Source organism: Lissotriton vulgaris, chromosome 9 (assembly GCF_964263255.1).
Source record: "Lissotriton vulgaris chromosome 9, aLisVul1.2, whole genome shotgun sequence".
Lineage (NCBI taxonomy): Eukaryota > Metazoa > Chordata > Amphibia > Caudata > Salamandridae > Lissotriton > Lissotriton vulgaris.
The window spans coordinates 100,128,606-100,154,314 of record NC_141697.1 but is presented as its reverse complement, the minus strand read 5'-3'; the positions used below and the strand labels follow the sequence as shown (position 1 = coordinate 100,154,314).

The 25,709-nt window shown below is 49.7% G+C and overlaps 1 protein-coding gene across 1 annotated transcript in view; it reads right to left on the bottom strand.

Moving 5' to 3' along the window:
• Window positions 1-25,709, bottom strand: part of AQR (aquarius intron-binding spliceosomal factor) — a 451,150-nt gene that overhangs the window by 149,573 nt on the left and 275,868 nt on the right. The window contains exon 25 of the mRNA XM_086937130.1: window positions 13,974-14,109. Coding sequence (XP_086793256.1) covers window positions 13,974-14,109 — 136 coding nt within the window. The remainder of the gene's footprint in view (window positions 1-13,973; window positions 14,110-25,709) is intronic.

Here is a 25,709-nt window from a genome sequence, read left to right as displayed (position 1 = left end):
ACTTCAGGAGCAGCTGGACATGCAATGGCAGCACGTTCACGGTTCTTTCGACGACAAGGTGGTGATCACGGGGACAATGAAAAAAGCAGCCTCGTGGTGGACGAAGGAAGAAAATGTATCTCAAGGTCTATCCTTCATACTAAATCCTGCTCCTCACGTAGTTACTACAGATGCGCCACTGGAAGGCTGGGGTGTGGTGCTTCAGGACTTGCAGGTAAGCGGGCGTTGGTTGCCTCAGCACTGCCTTCTTCATATCAAACTCCTGGAACTCAGGGCGATTCGTCTGGCGCTGCAAGCTTTCCTCCTTAGGTTGCAGGGATCAGCAGTTCTTGTCCGCAGGGACAATATCACGGCAATGCATTACATAAACAAGGAAGGGGGTACCAGATCTCTTCCGTTATCGCAGGAGGCCCAGAGGATCTGGGAATGGGCGCTCCTACACAGGATATCACTGCAGGCGGAACACCTTCCAGGGGTCCAAAACGAAAAGGCTGACATGCTCAGCAGGCTGTTGTCAGTCAGCCACGAGTGGAACTGAACCAGTCTATCTTGGAGGAAATTTTCCGGGAGTGGTGCAAACCATCAATAGACCTCTTTGTCACCCCAGAGAACAAGAAATGCTGGTTTCATGCAAGCAAGCGTCACCATCGCAGAGATCAAGGAAATGCGCTTTCGATAGCCTGGTCAGGCGCATTTGTTTACACCTTTCCTCCCATTCCGTTAATACCGAAGATTCTCAGGAAGATCAAAACGGAACCATGCAAGATGATCCAAATTGCTCCAGCTTGGCCGAGGCAGTTTTGGTTCACAGAGCTTCACCTCCTCTCTCTGACTTGTCACGCCCCCTACAAATGGGTCTAGATCTTCTCACAATGTCCCGGGGCCAAGTCTGGCATCCGGTTCCTCGCTTCTTACATCTATCAGCATGGCTCCTGAGCAGCGAGAGTTTCTTGGTTTAGGTCTCTCGAAAGAGATAAGGGAAGTTCTCTCTCAGGCAAGATCTCCTTCAACTAACAAAATGTACCGTTTGAAATGGAAACGATTTTGTATCTGGTGTCAGCAGGAGGACATTGATCCTTTTTCGTCTCTACCTCACCAGGTTCTTCTTTATTTCCTGTCATTGGCTAAGGCAGGGCTGGCTCACTCATCCATAAAAGTTAATTTGGCGGCAGTATCTCGCTATAGACGCACTGCATCTGGACCTTCCCTTTGGTCAGTCAGGATTATCAAGCAATTTCTCTAAGGCCTTTTTAGGGTTTTTCCTCCAGTGAGGCCTCCGCCTCCTACATGGCATCTGAATTTGGTGCTGTCCCAGCTCATGAAACATCCCTTTGAACTGATTCATCGAGCAGTTATGAAATTCCTCTTGTGGAAGTTGGCTCTCCTTCTGGCTCTCACTTCGGCAAGGAGAACTGGTGAGCTTCAAGCTCTAACAATCCAAGAACCTTTCCTCCAATTCAAAAGGAATACAGTAATTCTAAAGACTAATCCAAAGTTCATACCTAAGGTTCCTTCAGACTTTCATTTAAATGAGCCGATGATTCTTAAGGCTTTCTTTCCTCAACCTTCTTCGCCGGCGAAGAGGGCACTCCATTCTCTGGATGTGCAAAGATGCTTGAAATTCTATCTGAACCGTACTAAAGGCTTTCGAAAATCTTCTCAATTATTCATTGCTTTTAGTGCTCCCTGTGGGAAGTTGGCCTGATATGCAGTGCTCACTATTCTAGTGATCACTATGTATCAGTCCAATCAACCCTTATTGATGATTGGTTGTAAGTCAACCGATAGACCAGCTATCCTAGTAGCATGGACAAGAGCAGTCTTCGGGCTAAACTCTAGAGGGCGTGTTAAGCCAGCTGTTATACCATCACATATACCCCTTGAACACCAAGTGAAAGGACACCACACAAGTGTTATGAAAATAAACAGTGTATTTATTTAGATCACAACAGCCCTGTATTCTTTATGAGGACAGGGTACTAAGCACACAACAAAACTCTTACGAAATTTACACAAATGCCCGAGGGGCACGAAAAACCATATACTATGAAAGTGGAATGCGAAGTTACTAGCAGGTAAGTACTGGACTAATAGGCTTTGGAATCGCTAGGACTACGTTACTGAACCTTCAGATTACTAGTAAGAGGCCTAGGGGACTCGGGTGCAGAGTGTGCACTCTCAAGCGGGATGCGGGACAAAGTCTATGGAGGCTAGTAAAAGCAAAGTTAGTGTTCTCGGGCGAACCCGATAAGGTAGGTTGAAAACGAAAGTGGATCTGGACCCTTGGATAGTGAGGCTATGCTGGGCCACCGAAATGCCGAAGTTACCTAGCCCAGGGGCTGCGGCTGCATAGGTCTGAAAAGACGTCGGGAATCCTCGTGGACGAACCAGTAGCCTAAAAGAAGGAGTTGCTGGCAGGCGCCCAGTGAAGAATGTTCGGTGGATCCAAGCCTGGATCGAAGATGGAAGACACCTGTAAGCAGAGGGGACCAAGTCCTGAATCACTAGTCAGTGATCAGATGGGCACCAGGATGGCACCGGATGGTAGTCACCTCGACCAGGTGAGTGGGCGACGCTGGGCTCTGCAGTCTCACGGACCAGGAGGCGTTGTCGGCGACCAGGATGGAGGTGCGAGCTGTCCCACCATGGTTGATGCTGTCGACGGCGCTGGACCCAGGATTGGGGCAACAAGTCTTGGCAAATTCAAGCCCACGCGGTGGACCTAAAATGGCGTCTGGAGTGGACCAGGAGGGTCCGGGGTGCTCCTCTTTTGGAAGGGAGCAAGGACCAGTCTGGAGCAACCAGACTAGCAGTGGTGATGTCGTCGGTCGTCGTCAGGAAGGCCACAAGCCAGCGGGCTAGAAGCCAGACAACGCGGTGAGCAGCCAAAAAGCAGAAGGGCCCCACGCAGATCTCGTGGATGCTGGGGGGCTGATCTTCGGTGCTGGAGCTGCTCAGGGTCGGGGCTTCTCGGACCCCAAAGCACTCACCAGAGGATCCCTCGGCGGTCGTGCTGGATAGAAGTCGTGCAGTTCTGATGATGGCCGGTCCCTCGAGGTCTCGTCGCACATACGGTTCTCAGCTTAGCTGTAGAGGTAGGTAGAGGTCAGAGGTGCCAGGGAAGCCGGGTCTCGTCGAGCTGGTTAGTCGGATTCCGGAGGAAGGACGTGCAGCAAACCGCAGAGTTCTTAGATGGTGCCTGCGGATGCAGGGTGACTACTCCTTAGCCACAAGGGAGAAATCTTAAGAAGAAGTCGAGAGTTCCTTTCGTAGAAAGTAGTTTCTTGATTCAAAGATGATCTGATTTGGAAGTGTCCCCGTTCCTGCCTTTATCCTAAAGAAAGGGGTGGGTACGCGACTAGGTCCTGCCCTAGGGGTGGGACCAGGAAGGGGGGTGGTTACACCCCTCTCCCATGCCGGACTTTCCCCAGGCCAGGGGCTGGTGTGCCCCTGGAACTGGTTCTAGCCGGCAGATGCGTAGTGAGCACCAGGGTGCCACTTGCAGTCACCTTCTTGTAAAGCCCTGCCTACCCAGGATACACAAAACCCTGTCTGGGGTGGTGCTAGCACCGCCCCTGACAGGAAACCCTTTGTCCAAGCTCCCCTCGCTGGAAAGACTCCCAGCTGCAGGGGGTCAGACTCGTGTCTGTGGTGGCAGCATCCATTTTGTGATGCTGAGGCTTGAGTTAACTTTAACCGGGGTTCACAGTTACATACATGTCGTTTCCCTCTAGAAGGGTGGAATGCTAACCCCGTCGCCACAATTGGCGAGGGGTTAGTATTCCAATTCGTATGACACCTTACTCAACATGTTTTGATAAAGCGATACCAAAGATAGCATTTAACCGCGAGGATTATAATGCACTTAAGAGTATATGGTATGCGTTATCATGGAACAGCTATTAGGACTTGGTTCCGCAAGCTGCAAACGGGCTCAGCTCATGCCAGAGCACCATCTCACACGATTCCAAGCACTCTGCCTTCAGGATTGTCAAGGCCTGCCATAGGAGTGACTGATAGGAATCTGTGTGTCCATTTTAGGGTTAGATATAGGCATACTATATCTAAAGCAAAGGGCGATTACACCACCTTGCCCCAGCTGTCGTGCAGCCAGTTGTGTCAGATTTAGATGGCCAGCCAGGGGTGGCATAATACATGCTTCAGCCCCTGGTAGGCCCTGGGTACACCTATGCCCTGAGTTACAGGGTCTGATAAGGTGGCCCAGTACCAATCGGTAAATGCACCTAGGGTACACGTTGTAATTTAGTGAGAGAACAGCTAGGCTGTGGGTCTGATTAGCAGGCCCACAGCCAGAGAAAGTCGTAAACCAGTGAAACAAAAGCAAAAAATCTGGGGGATCATAGGATTGCAGACCCTACTCTCCTACACTCCCCACAAAGGCTTACCCCTCTCCAAACAGGGGATTGCTTGGTGGGTATCCAGCGCTATACGGTTCTGTCATTCAGCAGCGGGCAAGCCTCTGGAAGGCAGAGTGAGAGCACACTCTACAAGACCCATGGCTGCGTCTACGGCCCTCTTTGCAAGAGTCCAGATTACAGATATCTGCAGAGCTGCAACTTGGAGCAGCGTGCACACCTTCACAAGACATTACTGCCTGGAAACCTTGGCACAGGAAGACACGGCTGTAGGCCAGGCAGTCCTGAGGAAACTCTTTCATTGAGTGGTGAGCTTCCCCTTTCATCCCTACTTCCTTTCTTTATTATTATTAGCACATTTTGCTGTATGTTTTAATATTATGATATTGTGGTTAATGTTTTAGTTGCATGTTAAAAAGAAAAAATATATATAGAGAGAAAAGATAGAAGGTAATGTCAATGAGGAGGCAAAATGTGCTGCGGACTGCTAACTACTCTGATACAAGCTTTGGGAATCTATGAAAGTTCCAATACTGGAGGAAGAAAACAAGTTACCTGTAACTTTGGTTCTCCAGTATTTCTAACTTTCATTGATTCACAAGCGCCCACCCTCCTCCTCTGGGAAAGCTCAGCCCTTATACTGTTATACAATGGCTTCGAAAATCTGAGGCTATGAGGTTCTCTCAGGAGGGTTCTATGGGGTGAGGCTGATCTGATTGGTTGTTGCTTTACTCTGGTCTCTTTTGCAAAAAGAGGTGGATATGCTACAAAAGGGAATGGGGCCTAGGCCCTTTTCTTTCTCTTTTGTATCTACTGCTTTGTTATTTTGGTTACCAAGACATCCATCCAGACGACTGGGAATGATACAAGCTTTGGGACTCTATGAAAGTTACCAATACTGGAGAACCAAAGTTACAGGTAAGTAACTTGTTTTCTTCTCAGTTCCTAGGCGAAGTCCAGTAAAGTTCAAGTGTCCATACGGTCAAAGAATGACATGGCTTCAGGCTTGAGTCTTGTCCCACGACGAATCTGAAGAGCCACCCATAGGTAAGACCTTAAGTACCCTAGGAAAAGGGTTGGAACTGCTCAGGGGACCATCCCAGAGGGTCTAGTTTCGCGCCACAGCAGGAGCCAAGGGCTCCCAGAACTTATTCTAACTTGAGTATGCAAGGAGGACACCAAATCTGCCCTTCAAGCAGTCTGGTGGCGCTGGCAAGCACCCCCACCCCAGCCCAATACATTAAGTCTTATCAGGGGGGTGGTCACACCTCCCTGCAACAGAAAACCTAATGTTCTACCTTCACCCTGCTCGAGCTTGGCTCAGCAGCAGAAGAGCAGAATCGTGTCTGTGGTCGGTAGCAGCACTAGCTTGCTGCCAGACCCTGCAAGGCTGTAACCAGAAGTACATGAGGGTACCCTAACAGAGCTACCTAGTACAAGGGATCATACTTCTAACACTGGAATCGGTGTTGGGGTATGATTCCAACATGTTTGATACCAAATATGACCGGGTTCAGTGCAGCCACTATATAGGTAGAGATCTTGTAATGACTGATGTCCACTATATTTATTAAACTGGCTGACAGCATTTACAAAGCCTAGAGAATCTGCTATGGTATTTGTAGGGGTGTCCTGCTCATGCAGGTACACCCTCAAATATATAACCAAGCATCTTGCCTTCAGGACTGAAAGTCCTGCCGGAGGGGTGACATAGGTTTTAAGGGTAGTGACCAGTTGTGAGGGGTGCTAGAACCAACTCACACAGGCTGCAATGGTAGGTCTATAGTCACAGTTTAAGTGGTCTTTCATGGATGGCACAATACATGCTGCAGCCCATGGCAGACCCACGGTGTACCTATGCCATGGGTACCTTAGTACCATACACTAGGGACTAACAAGGATATACCAGTAGCCAATTGTGGAGGTACAACAATACTTATCAGGGTCAATTAGGGAGGAAGCACTGTGACTGGGTTACTGATCAGCAGGATCCCAGTCAGACTAGTCAAAAACATACTGATACCAGCAAAAAGTGGGGTAGACCATGAAAGCAGATCCACCTTTCCTACAAGTGGTATTTGGTGAACTTTGGAAGTGGTGGGAAGTAAATATCTGCCTCGACACTAACAACGAGGAAAGAAAGAAACTACAATTTCCTCTCAAAGGGTTAGAGAGGAGGGTGCTCTAACCCCCCTTACAAAAACCTACAAAATGCTGAAATAGGGCTACAAATGTCACATTTTATAGCACAATTTCCACACAAATTGGTTTGAAATCCAGAGATTCTGTAGAGACACTAAGGAAATATTACAATACTTTCATGGTGTGACAGGAAAGATCTTTACACCTTAGGACTGTTTGTGGTTCACCATCCCGAAGAAAACTTTCCAAAAATAGTGGCAAGACATTGTGTTTTCAGAACAGTTTCTCTATGCATTAGGTTTCTGAAGAATATCCAGGTGCTACTACAATCTTTGATCACGACTTACCTTGTATTGCTGCAAATATGACCAAATGAGAACTCAAACTTCCAAGTATTATTAAGTAAAGGTGGGTAAGTCAACAAACTAAAAAGTGGGGCCAATGCAGAGCTGAGCCAATGCTTTGGCCTGGTTTGAATCGCCATAAAACTGTTTGACATGTAAATTGGGCATGAACGAATATGCTACTTACCAGTATGCATCTGTTCTTGGCATGTAGGGCTGCTGACATTCATATCTGTGCATAGATCGCATGTAGGGCTGCTGACATTCATATCTGTGCATCGATCGCAGCCTAGTGTTGGGTCCGGATGATTGCACATTGTTGTCCTGGAAGAGTCTTCGAAGTATCACGAGATAGGTGGCTCCTCCCCTGGACTACAGTGCGCATGGCATCGACTCCATCCTCAGATTGTTTTTAGCCATTGTGGCCAAGATGGAGTGAAACTCAGTGAATGATGACCATGCTAGAAGTATATGTGAAATCTGCAGCTGCTACGGGCGCCGGGGAGGAGGGCGGGCGATATGAATGTCAGCAGCCCTACATGCCAAGAACAGATGCATACTGGTAAGTAGCATATTCGGTTCGAGGCATGTGGGCTGCTGAATTCATATCTGTGCATAGAATACATAGCAGTCCCTCCATTAACGGCGGCCGCCCGTGCCAGCTGCAGCAGTTTGGAAAAGTGTTTTGAGAACAGCCTGCCCTACAGCTGCCTGCTGTTTGGAGTGCACATCAACACAATAATGCTTTGTAAATGTGTGTGTGGTAGACCATGTGGCTGCTCTACATGTGTCTTCAAAAGGAATGTATCCAAGGAATGCCATAGAGGCCCCCAACTTTCTGGTGGAGTGGGCCCTTGGCGGAATGGTGAGAGTACGTTTTGCTTTCAGATAGCAGATCTGGATACATTTAACGATCCACCTAGCAATACCAGCCTTGAAAATAGGGTTACCTTTGTGGTGTGGCGCAAAGGCGACAAAGAGTTGCTTTGTTTTCCTAAAATCCTTGGTCCTATCGATGTAATACATCAGGGCCCTTTTGACGTCAAGGGTGTGGAGCATCCGCTCCGCCAATGACTCCGGATTTTGGAAGAAAACAGGCAATTCAATTGTTTGGTTAATATGGAATTGAGACACCACCTTAGGAAGGAATTTAGGGTTAGTGCGAAGCACCACCCGGTTAGAATGAATTTGAATAAATGGCTCTTGGATAGTTAGTGCTTGGAGCTCACTAACTCGTCGCAGTGATGTAATCGCTATGAGGAAAGCCACTTTCCATGTCAAGAATTGAATCTCCCAGGAATGCAGTGGTTCAAAGGGAGGACCCATCAGCCAGGTGAGGACCACATTGAGGTTCCACTCCGGAGCTGGTGGAGTCCGCGGAGGAATGACTCGTTTGAGTCACTCCAGAAAGGTTTTAATGGCCGGCACCCTGAAAAGGGAGAGGTGCTGCCTGTTCTGGAGATAAGCGGACAGATGTATGCGAATGGAAGCATAGGCCAGATTACATTTGTACAGATGGAAAAAGTAACAAATGATATTCTGGATAGACGCATCTAGCGGGTTAATGTTGTGGTCTGCACAATAAATGACAAACTGCTTCCATTTTGCCACATAGCATGCCCTGGTGGTGGGCTTCCTTGCCTCCCGAATGATGTCCATACAGTCGGAAGGCAAGTGCAGGTAGCCAAACTCTAAGACTTCAGGAGCCAGATCGCCAGGTTGAGCTGTTGCGGATCTGGATGCTGAATGTCGCCATGGCTCTGCGTCAGAAGGCTGGGTGTGAGACGTAGCCTCTGATGCGGTACCACGGACAGTTCCAGAAACGTGGTGTACCATGGTTGGCGAGCCCACGTTGGAGCAACCAGGATGAGAGTCATCGAGTGCTGCCTGAGCTTGCGTGCCACCAGCGGTATCAGAGGTGCTGGGGGAAAAGCGTACGCAAATTTGCCTGACCAGTTCATCCATATCGCATTGCCCTGCGATTGTGGGTGTGGGAACCTGGCGGCGAAGCTTTGGCATTTTGCGTTCTCCTTTGTGGCGAACAGGTCTATCTCCGGATGACCCCACCTTCGGAAGTACGGTTGGAGTACTGATGGATGTATCTCCCACTTGTGCATTTGGTGGCTGTGCCTGCTGAGCAGGTCCGCCATCTGGTTGTCCTTGCCCGGGAGATGCTCTGCCATGAGGAAGATGTTCCTCTGAATGGCCCACTTCCACATGCTGAGCCAGGTGAGACAGCTGCGGAGAGTGTGTTCCTCCCTGCTTTTGAATGTAGTACATGGCTGTCATGTTGTCCGTCCGGATCAACACAACCTTGTTGCACAGATGTACTTTGAAGGCTTTGAGTGCCATGAAGATTGCCATCAGTTCGAGAACATTGATGTGCATCTTCCGTTGCTGTTGCGTCCATAGCCCCTGCACTGTGTAGTGGAGGACATGAGCTCCCCATCCCTGGAGAGAGGCCTCCGTTGTCAGGATGATCTGTGGCACAGGCTCCTGGAACGGTCGGCCCTTGCAAAGGTTTCGTGGATTCCACCAATGCAGAGAGTTGTATGCCCGACCGCTCACCAACACTAGGTCTTTTAATTGCCCGTGAGCCTGAGTCCACTGACGTGCTAAGCACTCCTGAAGCGGGCGCACATGTAGCCTTGAACTGGTAGTGCTGGTTTTGGATGGTGAACCTGAGGTATTTCCTGTGTGAAGGGTGCAGTGGAATGTGAAAGTACGCATCCTTTAAGTCTAAAGTTGCGAGAAAATCCCCCTGTCTGAGCAACGGGTGCACCTGCTGCAGGGTCAGCATATGGAAGTGCTCCGACAGGATGTAGTAATTGAGTGGCCTGAGGTTCAGGATGGGCCTGAGGGACCCGTCCTTTTTTGGTATTAAGAAGTACAGGGAGTATACCCCTGTGCCTCTTTCTTGCATAGGCACGAGCTCTATTGCCCCTTTTTGCAGCGTGACTGTGACCTCCTGCTACAATAAGTGCAAGTGCTCGTCCGACATAGGACGGTGCTTTGGGGGCATGTTGGGTGGAGTGGATGTTAACTCCAGACAATAACCGTATTGGATACGTTTTCTGACCCACCTGTCCGTGGTGATGGACTTCCAGACAGGCAGGAACTGCTGGAGTCTCCCCCCGACCGGTGTTGTGTGGTCGGGGGGCAGTGACAAGGAGTCACTGTTTGCTGGTGGTAGAGGACCTGGAGCTGTTTTTGCCACGTCCTCTGCCCTTGGCGCTGTTGCCACGATATCCACCTCGACTCTTGTTGGTGTAAGTAGTCTGAGTGTTGCCCTTGTAGTATTGCGTCGACTGGGAGAGCTGACCCCTTGAGACGCTGGAGCGACGAAAGGACCCACCCCGAAACTGCTGGGACTGTAATGCACCCATGGATTTTGCAGTGTCAGTGTCCTTTTTCATTTTTTCTAGGGTGGTGTCAACCTCTGGGCCAAACAGGTGATCTGGGTTAACTGTTTGGTTCAGGATGGTGGTTTGGATGTCTGGCTTAAATCCAGAGATTCTTAGCCAGGCATGTCTCCGAAGCATAACACTGGTGTTTATAGCTCTGGCCGCGGTGTCAGCTGCGTCCAGAGCGCACTTAATGGAAGCGTTAGAGATTAGCTTCCCTTCTTGGATCAGCATCTCAGCCCCTTCCTTGTATTGATCAGGTAGGTGTTGCAACAGGGTCTCTAGTGTATCGTAGTGCGCCCTGTCATAGCGTGCTAGAAGCACCTGTGTGTTTGAGATACGCCATATGTTGGCTGCCTGTGCTGCTACCCTCTTCCCCGAAGCCTCAAAGACCGTGGATTCTTTGTCTGGGGGAGGAGCATCAGCCGTAGTCTGAGAATTGGTCCTCTTTCGGGCATTCGAGACGACAAGGGAGTCCAGATGCAACTGTCCTTTAATGTAGGTAGGATCAGTGGGTGCCGACTTGTATTTTTTGTCAATCCTGGGGTTGATCACCCTTGCCCTGGTAGGTTCTTTAAAGATCTCAGCAGCATGCTTTAAAACACCCTTACGCATAGGCAGAGTTTTTACAGTCTTTTCCGATACTGAAAAAGTGTCAAAGAGGAAATCCACATCCACAGGGTCAGCATGCAGCTGGCCATTGTGATGGTTGGCAGCCCGTTCAATGAGGGCATTGAAAGCAGCAGAGTCTTCAGTAGGGGAAGTCTTTGCAGAGAAGAGCTGAGGGTCTTGACCTGAATGAGGATCCCCAGGGTCACCACCAGCTGCCCAGGGCTCATTTGTATCCTCAGGGTCTGTATAGACTGGATAACTGTATTCATCCTCCTCAGCACCCTCACCAGCGTCCACATCGGAGTAAGTGGGCGACACATCAAGAGTTTGTGGTGAAAGGGGTTCCACCAAGACCGGAGAGCAAGCAGAGTCCATCTTCTTCTTGAGAGGGATCTTGTAAGACTCCAGTTGGGGTTCTGGGGTGATTTTCCGCCTCAGAAGGGAAAGCCTGCCCGTTTCGGCGTCGATGAAGTGTTCCTGATGCTCATCTTCTGAAGGTTGTAGAGGCCGCTGGCCGTGGACCACCGACGACGCCTTCGGCGTCGAGGAGACCTTTCCGGGCACGCCGGCCCCTGGCTTAGGAGCGAACGCCTTCGGCGCCGTCTTAGGCGGCAACGTAAAGAGGATCGGCATGGACGCCTTAACAGGTTTCTCCACAGGCTTCACAGGCGGAGGGTCTTTCGGTTCGGCCGCCGCGGTGCTGTCCCTGATGCGCTGCAGAGAGTCCGTGACCTTTTTGGTGAATGCGGCGGATGGACGCGCTGGTTCAGCTGAGTCCTTTGAGGCCAGTTTTGGAGTCGAGTCCTTTGAGACCACCTTCGGAGTCGACTCTCGGGGCGCAGCACCCTTGGACTTGTCGTGTGGACGCGGGGCAGAGAGGCCCTTCGGGTCATCGGGTTGCTTCTTCGGGTCGCCGAGAGTTTTCTTCGGGTCGTCGACAGCCTTCTTCGGGTCGACAAGGCCCTTGCCGGCGTCGACCGTCCTCGGCGCCGACGCGCCAGTATCGACCACGTTCACCTTAGTCTTCGGCGCGGCAGACTTTGTCTTGGCGCCCTTGATTTGGCCTTTCGGCTAGACAGCCATCTTCGGCGCCGAGGCCTCAGAAGTTTTCGATCCGACCAATGCGATGCGCAATTTCGGTTTTGATACTTGCACCTGCGCAGTATCTGGCGTCGAGACCGTAGGTTTCACTTTCGGTTTCGTTTTGACCGGGAGTGGCTCTGTAACAATGTCCGTGGCCGGGCCCGAAGGCGGGGCTGTGGAACCCATATCGAGGTCTTGGGTAAGGCCCGAAGGCGATCCCTCGACCCGGGCCTTATAGATAGGCACGGCCCCCGAGTCAGTTTGAGGGAGCTCCTCGTCCGAGCTATCCTCCATGGCCCCGAGGGCACCGTCGTCGTCTCCTACCTCCTCGACGACTTCTTCGCTTTCGAACACCTCAGCATCAGCGTCACAGTCTTCTTCGACGTCCGACGCGGGGTTCGATTCCGAAATGTCCTGTATATATTCTTTCTCGACATCCCCAGCATCGAAAATGTCTGTAGGCGCCGGAGCAGATTGCTGGGCCTCCAGGCGCGCAGCTCGTGGGAGCTTGTGTGTCTTCTTGGACCTGAATCGTGAACAGGCCATACACTTGGCCTCATCGTGGTCCGGCGACAGACACTTGTTGCACACCAGGTGGACGTTGATGTGTGGGTACTTCGAGTTACAGACCGGACATCTCTTGAATGGACTTCGGTCCATGATGGATGGTCGATAAGTCAGGAGCGTCGACTAGGCCTTCCGCGCCGAGAGCACGCGGAAGTACAGAAACCGGCTCGGAGCAGAGCTAGAAGAATACCGACACATAGACTAAGACTAAGACAATACCGATGCATAGACTAAAGACCTTTTGGTCTTCAGAAAGTTTTTCTATCGATTCCGACAAGAGGGAATTAAAGACATCCGAACCCAATGGCGGAAAAAAACAATCTGAGGATGGAGTCGATGCCCATGCGCACTGTAGTCCAGGGGAGGAGCCACCTATCTCGTGATACTTCGAAGACTCTTCCAGGACAACAATGTGCAATCATCCGGACCCAACACTAGGCGGCGATCCATGCACAGATATGAATTCAGCAGCCCACATGCCTCGAACCTATCATGTAGAAATATGATAAAGTCTCTTCAAAGTTCAAGCAAGAGTATCTCTATAACAAAGGGAAGCGTGTCACCTTAGTATTTTAGATTATATCAGTACACTGAGGAATTTATTAATTTATTAGATGTGGTAGTTTAAAAAAATATATTCATGCCCCTTCCTCCCCAACAACAATGATACCATAAGTAAACCAAGAGACAAGTCAGTTGTCATGTGCAGCCTAAATGTGGCATAAGTTATTATACATGGAGCAACATTGTGTAGTAAAGACAAGAGAAATTTTTGTACAGCACAAGTTCTGAACTCATGTATTTGAACACGCTCTCAAAGTGATAATGAAAAAAATGGAGCATGGTGAAATAAAATAATTGCCTAAAATAACACAATTTGGTCAAGCAGGTTTCACGATGTGCAATTCAGCCACTTGATGAGCAGCTCTTTCTCTCACCTACTTAACATCAATGCAATGCTTAGTGATCTATCTTTAAATTTGGGGGATGGCTGAGAGCATGGTTGGGAAGCAGAAGCCAGACACTGTTTTCAACCTCTGGCTCTAGGTTTTTCAATCTGTCTTTACTCATGCAGTTACATGGCCACGCAGGGGTAAACTTGCACAGTGGAAACGTTCACTGCAAATCAAACTAAAATTAATCTGTAATTATTTTTTCTCTAAAAGGCTTCCTTGCACATAGCAAAATAACTCTTTATCTTCACATTTGCCTCAGAGAGCAGCCTTGAAATTCGTCACATCTACAAATGCCACTCTTTTCTGTGACCAGCTTCCATAATAGCATCAGGAAGGGAAGTCAAGAGTTTTTTTTTAAGCAGATGGAAAAGTCTGACATCATCAGCGCATCACTTTTTTCCAAAATTAACGAGCCACCGCTGCCAATTTACTTCCTACCATCTCGAAGTTCAAAGCTGGGTGTTCACAGACATGTCATCAATACATTACCTGGTATAGGAAGAAGTGCCCAGCGGTCTCACAAGTGTACGAAACATCCCCTGGGACGCCAAGACTCTCTTGCAGCCGCCCAACCTCACGAAGAAGCTCCAGCCTTCGAGCCAACACATAGTTGACCCGTCCATACCTTAGAAAGGAGAAGGAGAGGGTAAGGAGAAGGAAGTATATTCATAACATTATGGGCCCATCCGGAAACAGCAGCCACTATGTGTAGCCAACTCATGTTTTCTACCTTAAAACTTAAATACGATGAACTCTGCACTTATGTATTGTCACACAGCACTGCCTCAATTTTTTTTTTGTCAAATCTGTTTATTAGCAGACATCACATTACATGAGACAGTTCAACAGTAAGTGCACAGTAAGCGGGCATGTCATGGTCATTAAGAGGCCATACACCTTACACGTAGGCATTCTAGTCTCTGAGCAAAATAAGAAAGGAATTGTCCCGCCCACTACTGGCCGAGCATAAGTTGTCGGGTAGATCTTCCCTACACCAGGTGTATGCACATCATTGACATTCATACAACAACTGTAAATCAACAGTAAAGGAAGCAAAAAAGAAACCGTAGTGGCATGATCAATACCACTGATACCGTATAGTCCCCCCCCCCTCCAGCCGCTCCTTTCCCCCCCGCGCACCCGCCCCAGACACTACTAGACCCCCTCCCGGGGCCTGTGCATCTCTAATGAAGAGTGTCTAGTACGCAGGGCATTGAGCTTACGCGCATGCTCGCCCATCCCCTCGCCCTCCCGTTCGTATCGGAGGAGTTCCAATTCCAGTCTCGTCAAGGAGGCCGCCAGTTTTTTGCGTATGTTCCATGTGGCCCCCATGCAATGCCCGCAGATAGCTGCCTTATGCGCCTCCCACTCCACCAGTGCGCTGCTCGCAGTCTGGCGCTGGCCTCGAAATAAGCTATTATGGCCGTACCCGACGAGGATCGGAACTCAGCGTCTTCAAGCACAGCAGGTTGCAGTCTCCACGTGTGCACGGGCGGTCGATCTGCCTCCCAGCTGAGCTTGAACCGTAGGGGATTGTGGTCAGAGTGTGTTCGCCTGAGGTATTCTGCCTGGGCTAGGAGTGAAAGCAGCGACTGGGTGCCTATTATGCGATCCAAGCGTACATGCAAATCATGAACTGGCGAATATTAGGACTAGATTCTATCTGTGGGGTGCTGCACGCGACAGAGGTCGCATACCCCCCAGTGCGCGAGCCAATCCCTGAACGCTTGTGCTGTGGACGCTACTGTCGTAGCTCGGAGGGGAGGGAAAGACCTGTCCAAAATGGGGGTCTAACACCATGTTAAAGTCCCCGCCAACAAGCCAGGGGAGTCCAGCGTATGGGTGAAGTATTTGATTCAGGCTCTCTAAGTAGGCGGGCTGATCTGTGTTCGGGGCCTAAAGGGATCCCAGCAGGAGTTCCTGACCATTTAATCGCCCCGCACTAGGGTATATCTGCCTGCAGGGTCTACCAGCGCTTCCATAAACTTGAACCGGACACCCGCACTCACCCAAATCAGTGTGCCGCGCGCATGGGCAGAGAAGGTGGTACCGAATAACTGTCCCCTCCAACGCCTGCGCAGTTTGTCCAACTCAACCAATGTCATGTGCCTCTCCTGGAGAAGGTACACAAAAGTGAGCAACCCAATATACCCTTGAGGGTTTGGGCAATAGATATGTTATGGTAATTGAACCTTCAAGGGTTTTAATTGTCTTAATGTTTCGAATATTATTTAAAATATCTACAATTGTACGACCTGATATATTTGATGCCGTTAATGCACAACAACTGTGACAAATGTCTTTTTAAGTTAATTTCTGTTTGTCACTGAACAGTGATCTTTTTGAGACAAAAGAGAGCAAGAGAAAGGGTGTATATGAAAGAGTATTCGGATTTAATATTTGTTACAAGGGTACATGATAGATAAACAACGTTGTAAGAGAACATACAAATAAATTGATCTATAAAAATTCTCTATACAACAATTGCAAAAGCTTTTCTACCTATTTACAATCTAATTTATTATCCGGTAGAAAAAGCAATCGTCGACGTTTCGGTCTCTATTCTTGCGTTTCCGAGACCATCCTCAGGACATAAAAAATCATATCTTGGGAGACCCTCAATCACGAAAATTCTGAATATGGTGGTAATGTGCGACACAGCATAAATCAAAATGATTGTATGTCTCTTAGTAGAATAACCTGTTTGAAGTCCTTATTCGCCTGACTTCATAGATGTATAGAAAAGGAATTGGGCAGATAAGATATCTAAAAAAATTGGTGAAAATCTCCTATCGTATTATTCTGGCGTTTGTAGTTACAACGTTGAGTCTATCGCAGTCAGCTCTCAACAACTGAAATTAATTTGCTGCAGCCCGTCACTTCCAAGTCAGTTCAGGAGCAAGATACCGGATAATAAATTAGATTGTAAATAGGTAGAAAAGCTTTTGCAATTGTTGTATAGAGAATTTTTATAGATCAATTTATTTGTATGTTCTCTTACAACGTTGTTTATCTATCATGTCCCCTTGTAATAAATATTAAATCCGAATACTCTTTCATATACACCCTTTCTCTTGCTCTCTTTTGTCTCAAAAAGATCACTGTTCAGTGACAAACAGAAATTAACTTAAAAAGACATTTGTCATAGTTGTTGTGCATTAACGGCATCAAATATATCAGGTCGTACAATTGTAGATATTTAAAATAATATTCGAAACATTAAGACAATTAAAACCCTTGAAGGTTCTCCTGGAGAAGGGCAACCCCCACCCCATGACGTTGTAGGTAGGAGAACACTGAGTAACCGCGAGACGGGGTGTGCATACCTCGAACATTCCATGTCACTATGTTAGTGTGCGTCATGTGTCTGGTTTGTTCGCGCATGGGAGCAAGGGAGCGCCCCGAGTGGGGCCTTATGAGCGCCAATGAGGAAAGGGAGGTCAGTGCGCCACATTGGAAACATGTGAACTAACACAAACACTAGAACAAGAAAGGAGAGTCCCAAACGGGGTATACGTCCAAACTTTAGATCCACCTTGCAAGACTGGGTTTAACTCAGCGTGGCTGCTGTCTGGGTACGTGCACTGCCAACTATTCCATTACTCTGCCCCCCGAACGTAGTTCGCCTGAATGTGCGGGAGGTGTTGCTGAGTATCTAGAGCCCACGGCTGCACCGGGCCAGTGCAGGACGCCCGTAGGGGAGCCTGCTAGGGAGATAAACACGCAGCGCCTGATAGCTGCGACCCAGTAGCTATACCCTCCATCCAGCAGCCTTACAATGCTCCGCAGCAGATCTAATAGATATGGAGAAGAGTCAACCTATCGCAGCAGCACGCGCAGCAGTGAAATGGGCAGCACCTTCCAAGCCGGTGACGAGTCCAGGGTGAGTCTCTTAGCGTGCTCGCTACAGTGCACGTTACATAAGGAGATCAGCAGTTTGCGGTGTTACCACAGGCATGACCGTGTCGTCAGAGAGCACAGTTGATGGGGATGACAGGCTTCTCATGCGTGTCTGCGAGGTCAGTCGGCTCGCTTCCTGTGTTGCTCTCAGGTTCACAACCGCTTCAAGTGCTTCCTGCCGCTCACGCCGCATGTTCTCTAGGCTGGGTGCCGCTGGGCCAATGCTCTGGCCACGTCGGGCGCCTCGCTTCCTGCGCCTTCTCGACCTTTGCACTTGCCATTCACCTTCTCCCTCCGTGTTTTCAAGTCGGGCGTCCTTCCATTGCCCTGTTTCCTCCAACCAGTCCCATACATCCGACGGTGTGTCGAAGTAGCGGGCCCCTTCCTTGGAGATCACTCGGAACCGGGAGGGGAACAGCAAGGAGTATGGCAGTCCCAATTCCCGTAGCTGCTTTTTCACCACCAGGTACGTGCTCCTCCGCCGCTGCACTGTTGCCGTGTAATCAGGGAAAAACATCACCAGGCTATTCCCCACTGTCAGATTGTCCAGCTTCCTTGTTTCGCGCAGCACCATTTCCCAATCGCGGTAGTTGAATAATTTGAAGAGGAACGGGCAAGGTCGGGCTCCTGGGCGAGGGTTCTGTGCCGGCACCCTATGTGCTCTTTCCACGACAAAGTGTGAGGACAACACCTCCGGAGGCAGGAGGTCTCTCAGCCAGGACTCTGTGTATCGCTACGGGTCCTTTCCTTCTTCGCCTTCCGGCAGCCCAACCACGCGAACATTGTTGTGCCAGGAGCGCCCTTCCGCGTCTTCCATGCGATCCTCCAGCACACGGACCCTATCAAGGACGTCTTGGAGCCCGCGGTTTGTTGATGCACCACTGGCTGCAACTCCTGGTGCGACTGGCGTGAAGTAGGGCAAAGTCAGACATTACTTTGTCAATTCGGGCCTCAAGGGAAGTCTTCGTCAGCTCCAACGTGGTGCCTATGCGCTCCACCGCCGCCAGCACCGAGTCTATCTTGGCCGCAAGGGTCGCCGTCAGGCCCTGACCGTCACCCTGTAATCCATGCGACGAGCCCAGGCCCTCCGCGACCTGCTGCTTCTGTTGGGATCTATCCCGAAGCCTGCCCATCGCGAGCTGCTGCGCAGCAGGCATCCACCCCTGTTTACAGCTGTCCGTCACCCGGCGTCAGGCCCTTACCAAGTTCCCGATGGAAAAGGCACCTCACCAGTCCAGTGCCACCAACTGCTGCCAGTGGAGTCACCAATCCAAACCAAGCGCCAACACAGGCCAGGCCCCAGTGTTCAACAGACCACACTCACCCCTCAAGGGCCCTCGGTAGCGGACCGACCGGCACCTCACGGTCCAGTAGGGGTGTACCTTTCGGACCCTCCAGAGGCCCTCTCCCCTCGTCCAAGTGTTTTCAGCGTCCAGAGTCCCCGTTGCCAACGCTCCCTTTCCAGACAATCACCGTTATTATCCTGCCGTGCCTCCGGCGGCGGAGGCCACAGCAGCTCGGCAGGGTTGCTTGTTCCACCCCTGTCTGTTCAGGGCCCCGAACGGTGTCTCCTGGCTGGGCGTCAGGTGCATACCAGGTGTGGGCCATCCAAAGAGCAGCGGCGGCAAAGATGGCGCCCACGCCAACAACGAAATGGCTCCCAGGTCTCATTGTGCCAGGGTGCGAACACACAGTCGTGCTCCAACGGCCGCAGCCCAGGGTCTTTGATTAGGGTCACTCAGCCGACCACAATCACCGCACGGCACTGCAGTGTGCGCAGTTCAGTGTCCCTCCAGCGCACCGGTCTAAGTGTCGCTCAGCCCCCGACTGCCTCTCACTCACACCTTGCAGGCATCAGCCCGCCTCTTGGACCTCCAGGCCACGGTTCTTCCTCTAGGCTCCGCCAGCCACCCCTGTTCCCGCTTCTCGCCTTGGGGGGGATGCGCCCAGCAGCTGCCCGTCGGGCGCCAGCTCAGGAATGGCACTCTTCGTCCGGCCGCCGCTTCTGGCTCAGAGGGGCCTCTCGCAGCTCTCAGGCCTCAGGTGACGGTGCCAGGCCCCGTCTTGCGCCGACCACGATGGCCACCGCGGCACACAGCCGTTTAGTGCACGCCGCCTGCTGCCGCAGACTGGTTCGCCTGTCGCACCCCTGGGAGTCGCTACCTGTGGACGCTGTCTTCTGGCACGCGTCAGGCGTGCACCCGGTACTGGCCACCCAGAGATCGGCGGCAGCGAAATTGGCGCCAACGCCACCAACAAAATGGCGCCCAGGGCTCGCTGCGCCAGGCTTCAGGTGTGCAGTCTTGTCCTAATGTTCGTGGCCCCGGGCTGTCAGGGATGGCCACCCAGCCGGCCACAATCACCACCCGGCACTGTAAGGTGACGCCCAGCCCCTGGCTGGCTCGGGGCCTCCAGGCACCACACGGCCCCCGGCCGGTCTCACTCCTCGGACTCCGCCTGCTCAATTCTCTGTTTTCGGCCCGTGCACAAAGCGCCGCTCCTGCTGGTATCAGGTCAGTCCTAAGGCGCTGGTCGCGCCCCGCGCTGTCAATGCGGGAGCTGCGCGGTTCGACAGGCGCTTGGAGCCGCTTCGCCGCCACTCACTCGCGCTGTGTAGGCCGCGCCTCCTCCTCGGGGCACCTCTCGTCCACCCCAGATCCCGCTCCTCACTGTGTGGGGGGTGCGCCGTGTGAGCGCTCGAGTCGGCGCCTGTGCAGGAATTCCTCACGCCGTCCAGCAGCCGCTGCTGACCCAGAGGGGCGGAGAGGCCTCGTCCAGCTCCCGGGCACCAGATGGCGGCACCTGGCTCCGTTCTGCCACAACCCCGGAGTCCTCCGCGGCCCCCTGCCGCTTGGCGCTGTACGTGAGCCGCCACGACCTGCTGCACCTTCACTCACTGCTGGCCACTGCACCGATGCCCAGGGCCCAGGACAGTGTCCAGCCGCCAGTAGCCGCTGGGCTCCGGAGGCTCCCCACCGGGTCCTCACACTGGTCCCCAGCAGTACAGGCTCAGCGAACACCTCCTGCAGGGTAAATGCCAGGATAATAAGGGGCCTTGGTGTGGAGGTCTACTCAAGCACGTCCGCCATGTTCGCTGGCTAGACACAGTATGTCACTGCAGACAAAACAACAGGATAGTGTTACAGGAAAGATACACCCCCTCCCCCACAAACCCACACACACAAGAGTGATAGATATTCTGTTAGGTGGGTAAGATCTGGGGTGTAAATGTTTACTACAGTAGGTGGGTTTTAGGAGAGACTGCCCTGGCCGTATAACAGTGACTTAAATAAATGCATGTATTCCTCAGTTTTAATGCACTTTATTTATTGAACTATTGTAAAAAGTAGGTGGGGTCACAAAAATGTGGCCCCATGAGGCTTCAGCAGCGACTTTGCTTGCCAAGGATGTGACCTCAGAACTTTTAAGGCGCAAACTGGTGCACAAGATTTCTCAACTTATCAATGAGTCCCAAACGAATATCCTCCAGGAGGTGGGACTGACTAGTGCCAACTAACCAAGAAGTTATGCAACACAGACCTGAAGAAGTATACAGCACTGTGCGCTGGAGCTGTGAGGCAATAACGCTACACAAATGTTTGCAAGAGGACCAATTGGATTCATGACAAATGTCAGCCAATGGGACACCACTGGTTAGAGAAGAAGAAACAGCCATGGACTTTGTGGCGTGAACATGAATGTCAGTCAGAGATGGTTTCTTGGCCGAGGCAAAGCAGATCTTTATAGAGAGTATAACCAAACATAAAAATCACCCTGCAAGCAACCCTTGCTCTTCTTTGCTCCAGCATAGTCCCTTTGCTCCAGTGAAGTCCACAAAGAACCACTCATCTAATGAGTTGCATGTACTAATAGGAAAACAGACACATGGCATCCAGTCTAAGCAGTCTTGTCTCTTCCTTGAAGGGACAAAGAAGAGGGAAGAAGGATGCAAGAGAGATGGATTGGCCCATATGAAAGGCAGATAACGCTTGTTTTAGGAATGAAAGGTAGGTTTAAAGAACTAATTTAACTGGGTATAATACAGAGAAGGGTAACTGGAACAAGTGGGACTAAAGTTTACTGACCCCAAGGTCGAAATCATAGCCATAAGAAAAATGATTTCAATAACGTGAAATTTGGTGATTGGTCGCACTTGGCTGCCCTTGGTCACTGCGTTGCCCCCTATGGACTCTGGTGAAGTCCACAAAGAGCTTGTGTGAAGTCTAAGTAGTGAGACACAGCACGCCTCCGGTCCAGGCTAAGAAACCGCTCCTCCACCTTGCTCAAATGAGGAAGCACAAAGAAAAATGAAGATGGATGGTAGAAATCCATGTATAATTGTCGAACTAAGGGGGATTAGCCTTCACCTACTCTACACGAATACTAAGAAGAGAGTTTTCAAAGATGAAGGTCAAACCAAACAACTGTGGGTTGGCTCAAATGGGAATAAGTTATGAACCACTAACACAGGATTTAAACCCCACTGAGAGATTATAAATATATGGGAGGAAGAATACAGATTAAACTTTTCAGAAGACATGGACTAGTGATAACACGAAGATAGCTTGACAGGGAGACACATGAAAGTGGACCAGCCAAGCAAGCAACCTTTTATAGTCAATGCCAAGCCCTGCTTGACAAGAGATGCAAAATATAGAACATTAATAAGTAAGACCTGAAAAGGGTTCAGACCTTCTAACACGCACCACTCAAGAAACATATTTCGGCTGCCTGCATGAATGGATTTTGGTGCGAGTTTCCAAAATGACACATACAATCTCTGTAGACATGCAACTGCAATTTCAAGTCACGAGGTAAGGCGACTCTTCCTTTTGGTAATAGCGCACATGGGCATCGACTCCATTGTTAGATTGTTTTCCCACAAGAGGGTGAGAATGGAGTAAGTAAGTGTAGTATAGAGATGTCCACGCGTATATAATGTGAAGAATAGGAGCTGCAATAACAACATGTGTCTGGGGAGAAGGGAGAGCGCATGTGGATCTACAGCTCTACATGCCAAGAACAGATGCTTATAGGGTAAGTAACAATCTGTTTGAGGCATGTGTGCTGTGCATAGACTGTATAGCAGTATTCTACCAAAGGGGTGGCTAACTAGTGGGTGTTGCAGTTTTTGAAAAAGTGTTTTTAGCACTGCTTGTCCTACATTAGCTTGCTGACGTGCTAATACATCCACCCAACAAAGTTTGGTAAATGTGTGTGGTGTAGACCATGTAGCTACCTTACATATGTCAACTATGGGAATGTTGCCTAAAAAGGTAATAGCTATTTTGTAAGCAGAATGTGCTCTAGGAGATATAGTTACAATTCTTTTAGATTTAACATAGCAAGACTGAATGCATTTAACAATCCACTGAGACATACTGGATTTAGAATATGGATTTCCTTTATGAAGTGGAGAAAAAGGCATCAAAAAGTAGCAATTAGAAAGGCAACTTTCCATGAAAGAAATTGTAATTAACAATTTTGTAAAGGTTCGAAGGGTGGACCCATAAGCCTGGTGAGAACAATATTAAGGTTCCAGACAGGTGCAGGTGGTACCCTGGGTGGTATTATTCTTTTGAGGCCTTCCATAAAGACTAGAATTTTGACTACGGATAAATGTTGTCTGTTTTGAACATATGCTGCAAGGTGTAGTTGAATGGATGTGTAGACTAATCCAACTCGCTATAGATGCAAAAGATAACAAATAATATTTTGTATAGATGCATCCAGCGGATTGTGTTATTATTACAATATATGACAAATCGTTTACACTTTCTTCATAACATGCCCTAATGGCGAGTCCTCTTGCTTCCTTAAGAATTGTCATACAATGTAGTGGTAGGTTTAAGTATCCAAATTTTATGACTTGAAGATCCAAATTGCTAGGTTGAGTTCCTTTGTGTTTGGATGTCTGATTTCTCCATGGTTCGGTGTGAGAAAGTTTGACGGTATGTGAAGTTCCTGGTGTGGAACTATTGATAGTTCTAATAGTGTGGTTAACCATGGTTGACAAGCGCATGTGGGACTAATAAGAACTAGTGTGAGGGATATTTGCCTGAGTTTTCGAACCAGAAATGGAAGGAGAGGGAGAGGTGGAAAAGCGTAAGCAAATATCCTTGACCAGTTGATCCATAGTTCATTGCCTTTGGATAGAGGGTGTGGGAACCTGGAGACGAAGTCTGGGCATTTAGAGTTCTCTGCTGTGGCACAGAGGTCTATTTGTGGAAATCCCCAAATTACGGAAGGAGAACTTTTGGGTGACGATTCCAGTTGGCTTAAAGAAGCGTCTTTATGTTTCGGTGCCGAGCTGGATCTGTCTTTTTTATCTTTGTAGCCCGAATATTTCAGAATCTAAGGGGTATCGTCTTGATTTAAGCCTGAGCCCAAAAACTTGACTTGCTGTTTCTGTGCCAAGCCAGAATGGGGGGCGTTGGAATCAGAGTCTCAGAGCCTACCGTGGCCTAGCGGCAGTGGTGGCCCAATAACCTTTTGTTTGGTTGGAGCAGGTTTGGTGGGCAAAGGAGCTTTGTTACTCACTGCACCCTGTCCAGCTGAAACGTCATGGGACTCTAGATTGATCTCCAACTCAGAGTCGGAGTCCTGGATGGAGAAAGCATCTTCCTCTTCGATGATATCTTCTCTGAAGATATCGGATGATATCTTCTCTGAAGATATTGGAGGTGGCCCCGATAATCTGTCGCTGCATGTCTCTTCGTCGAGCATGACGGTCCCATATAGTCTTTTTGGATCGGGGCGATCGACAAGCGTTGCATTCTTCCGCTTTATGCTGCGGGGAAAGACAGAGGTTACAGACCTTATGAAAGTCGGTGCCCGGAATGGAATGGCCCGAGGACAGAATTGAAATGGCATCTGTTACACCGTATTTGAAATGGCACAGAGGACAGAATTGAAATGGCATCCATTCAATTGGCAGACAACTCGATGATGGAACTTCGAGTGGAAGCAGATAGAGGAAAACGAGCTAGTCCTGAAGGCCGCGGTTAGAGTTTTCCGAGTGGAGAATTAAAGTTTTCAGATATTTTCGACACGCAGAAGGTGGAAACGCAATTGAAAACCATACTGACGAGGGTAAGTGAATTGTGCACAAAAGGACCCCGATTAACGGTCTTCAATTGGAGAGCTGCAATACACGCCCGAACCCGATGGCGGAAGGAAAACAATCTAACAATGGAGTCGATGCCCATGCGCATTAAAACCAAAAGAAGGACTCGCCTTACCTCATGACTGGAAAAGACTTCTTCGAAGAAAAACAACTTTCAAACATCTGAACCCAACAATAGATGCCAGGAGTATGCAAAGCATATGTATCTACAGCGCACATGCCTCAAACAGATTGTTTCAGACTCCTGTGAGTGTTCACACTGCCTGACAGGACGTCAGATTCCAGTCTTGGCGGTAGCAGCTGCAGGATGCCAGCAAGGGCACAGGAAAGGCTGGGGCAATCAGGTGGGCAACCACAAATGGGTGCATGTCACATCAAACCTGACATTGGAATCATGTCAGGGGTGAGGCGAGGCATGTTGTAGGATAGTGCCCTTTTTTGCATGGTTGCCTCCCACTTTTTGCCTGATGTTGATGCTCTTTAACTAAGGAAGCCCTGGGTTCCTGCCAACCAGGTACCCAGGGCCTATGTTCTTTCCCTAAATCTGTACTGTTGCACACTCAAATTGGCAACTCTCTGGCCACATACAAGTCCCTTGTAAAAGGTACCATGGGTACCAAGGACACTGTGACCAGAGAAGCAATCTAAGGGCACACTTAGAGGCCCTGTACTTTTACACCCATACACTGCTACTGCAGGCGGAGTGTTTTGATGCAGAGCAAAATAAAGAGTCGCCATGGAACACATCCCTGTGTGCCATGCCTACAATCCACTGCCATATCATAGATATGCAACCCATTTAGCTGGGTGCATTATACCACCGGTGAGGGTACAGGTGTGTGAGCCCTGTACTCCTACACGGTCTAAGTCCATTCTTAAACATTGTAAGTGCAGTAAAGCCATAAAGAGTATATGGTCTGAGAGTTTGTCATTATGAACTCCACAGCACCATAATGGCTTTAATGAAATCTGGGAAGTTTGATATCAAACTTCTCAGTATATTAAACCCACACTGAAGACAGTGTGGGATTTAATGAAAAATGCACTCAGACGGAATCTTAGAGATGTCCCCTGAAGAACGATCTGACCATAGTGTCCTGACTGAGTGGCTGCTGGCCAGCTGCCACCACCAGACATGTTTTTGGACCCCTGGGTCGAGAGCCTGCTGCTCTCAGGGTCCTGAAACAAAGCACAGCCTA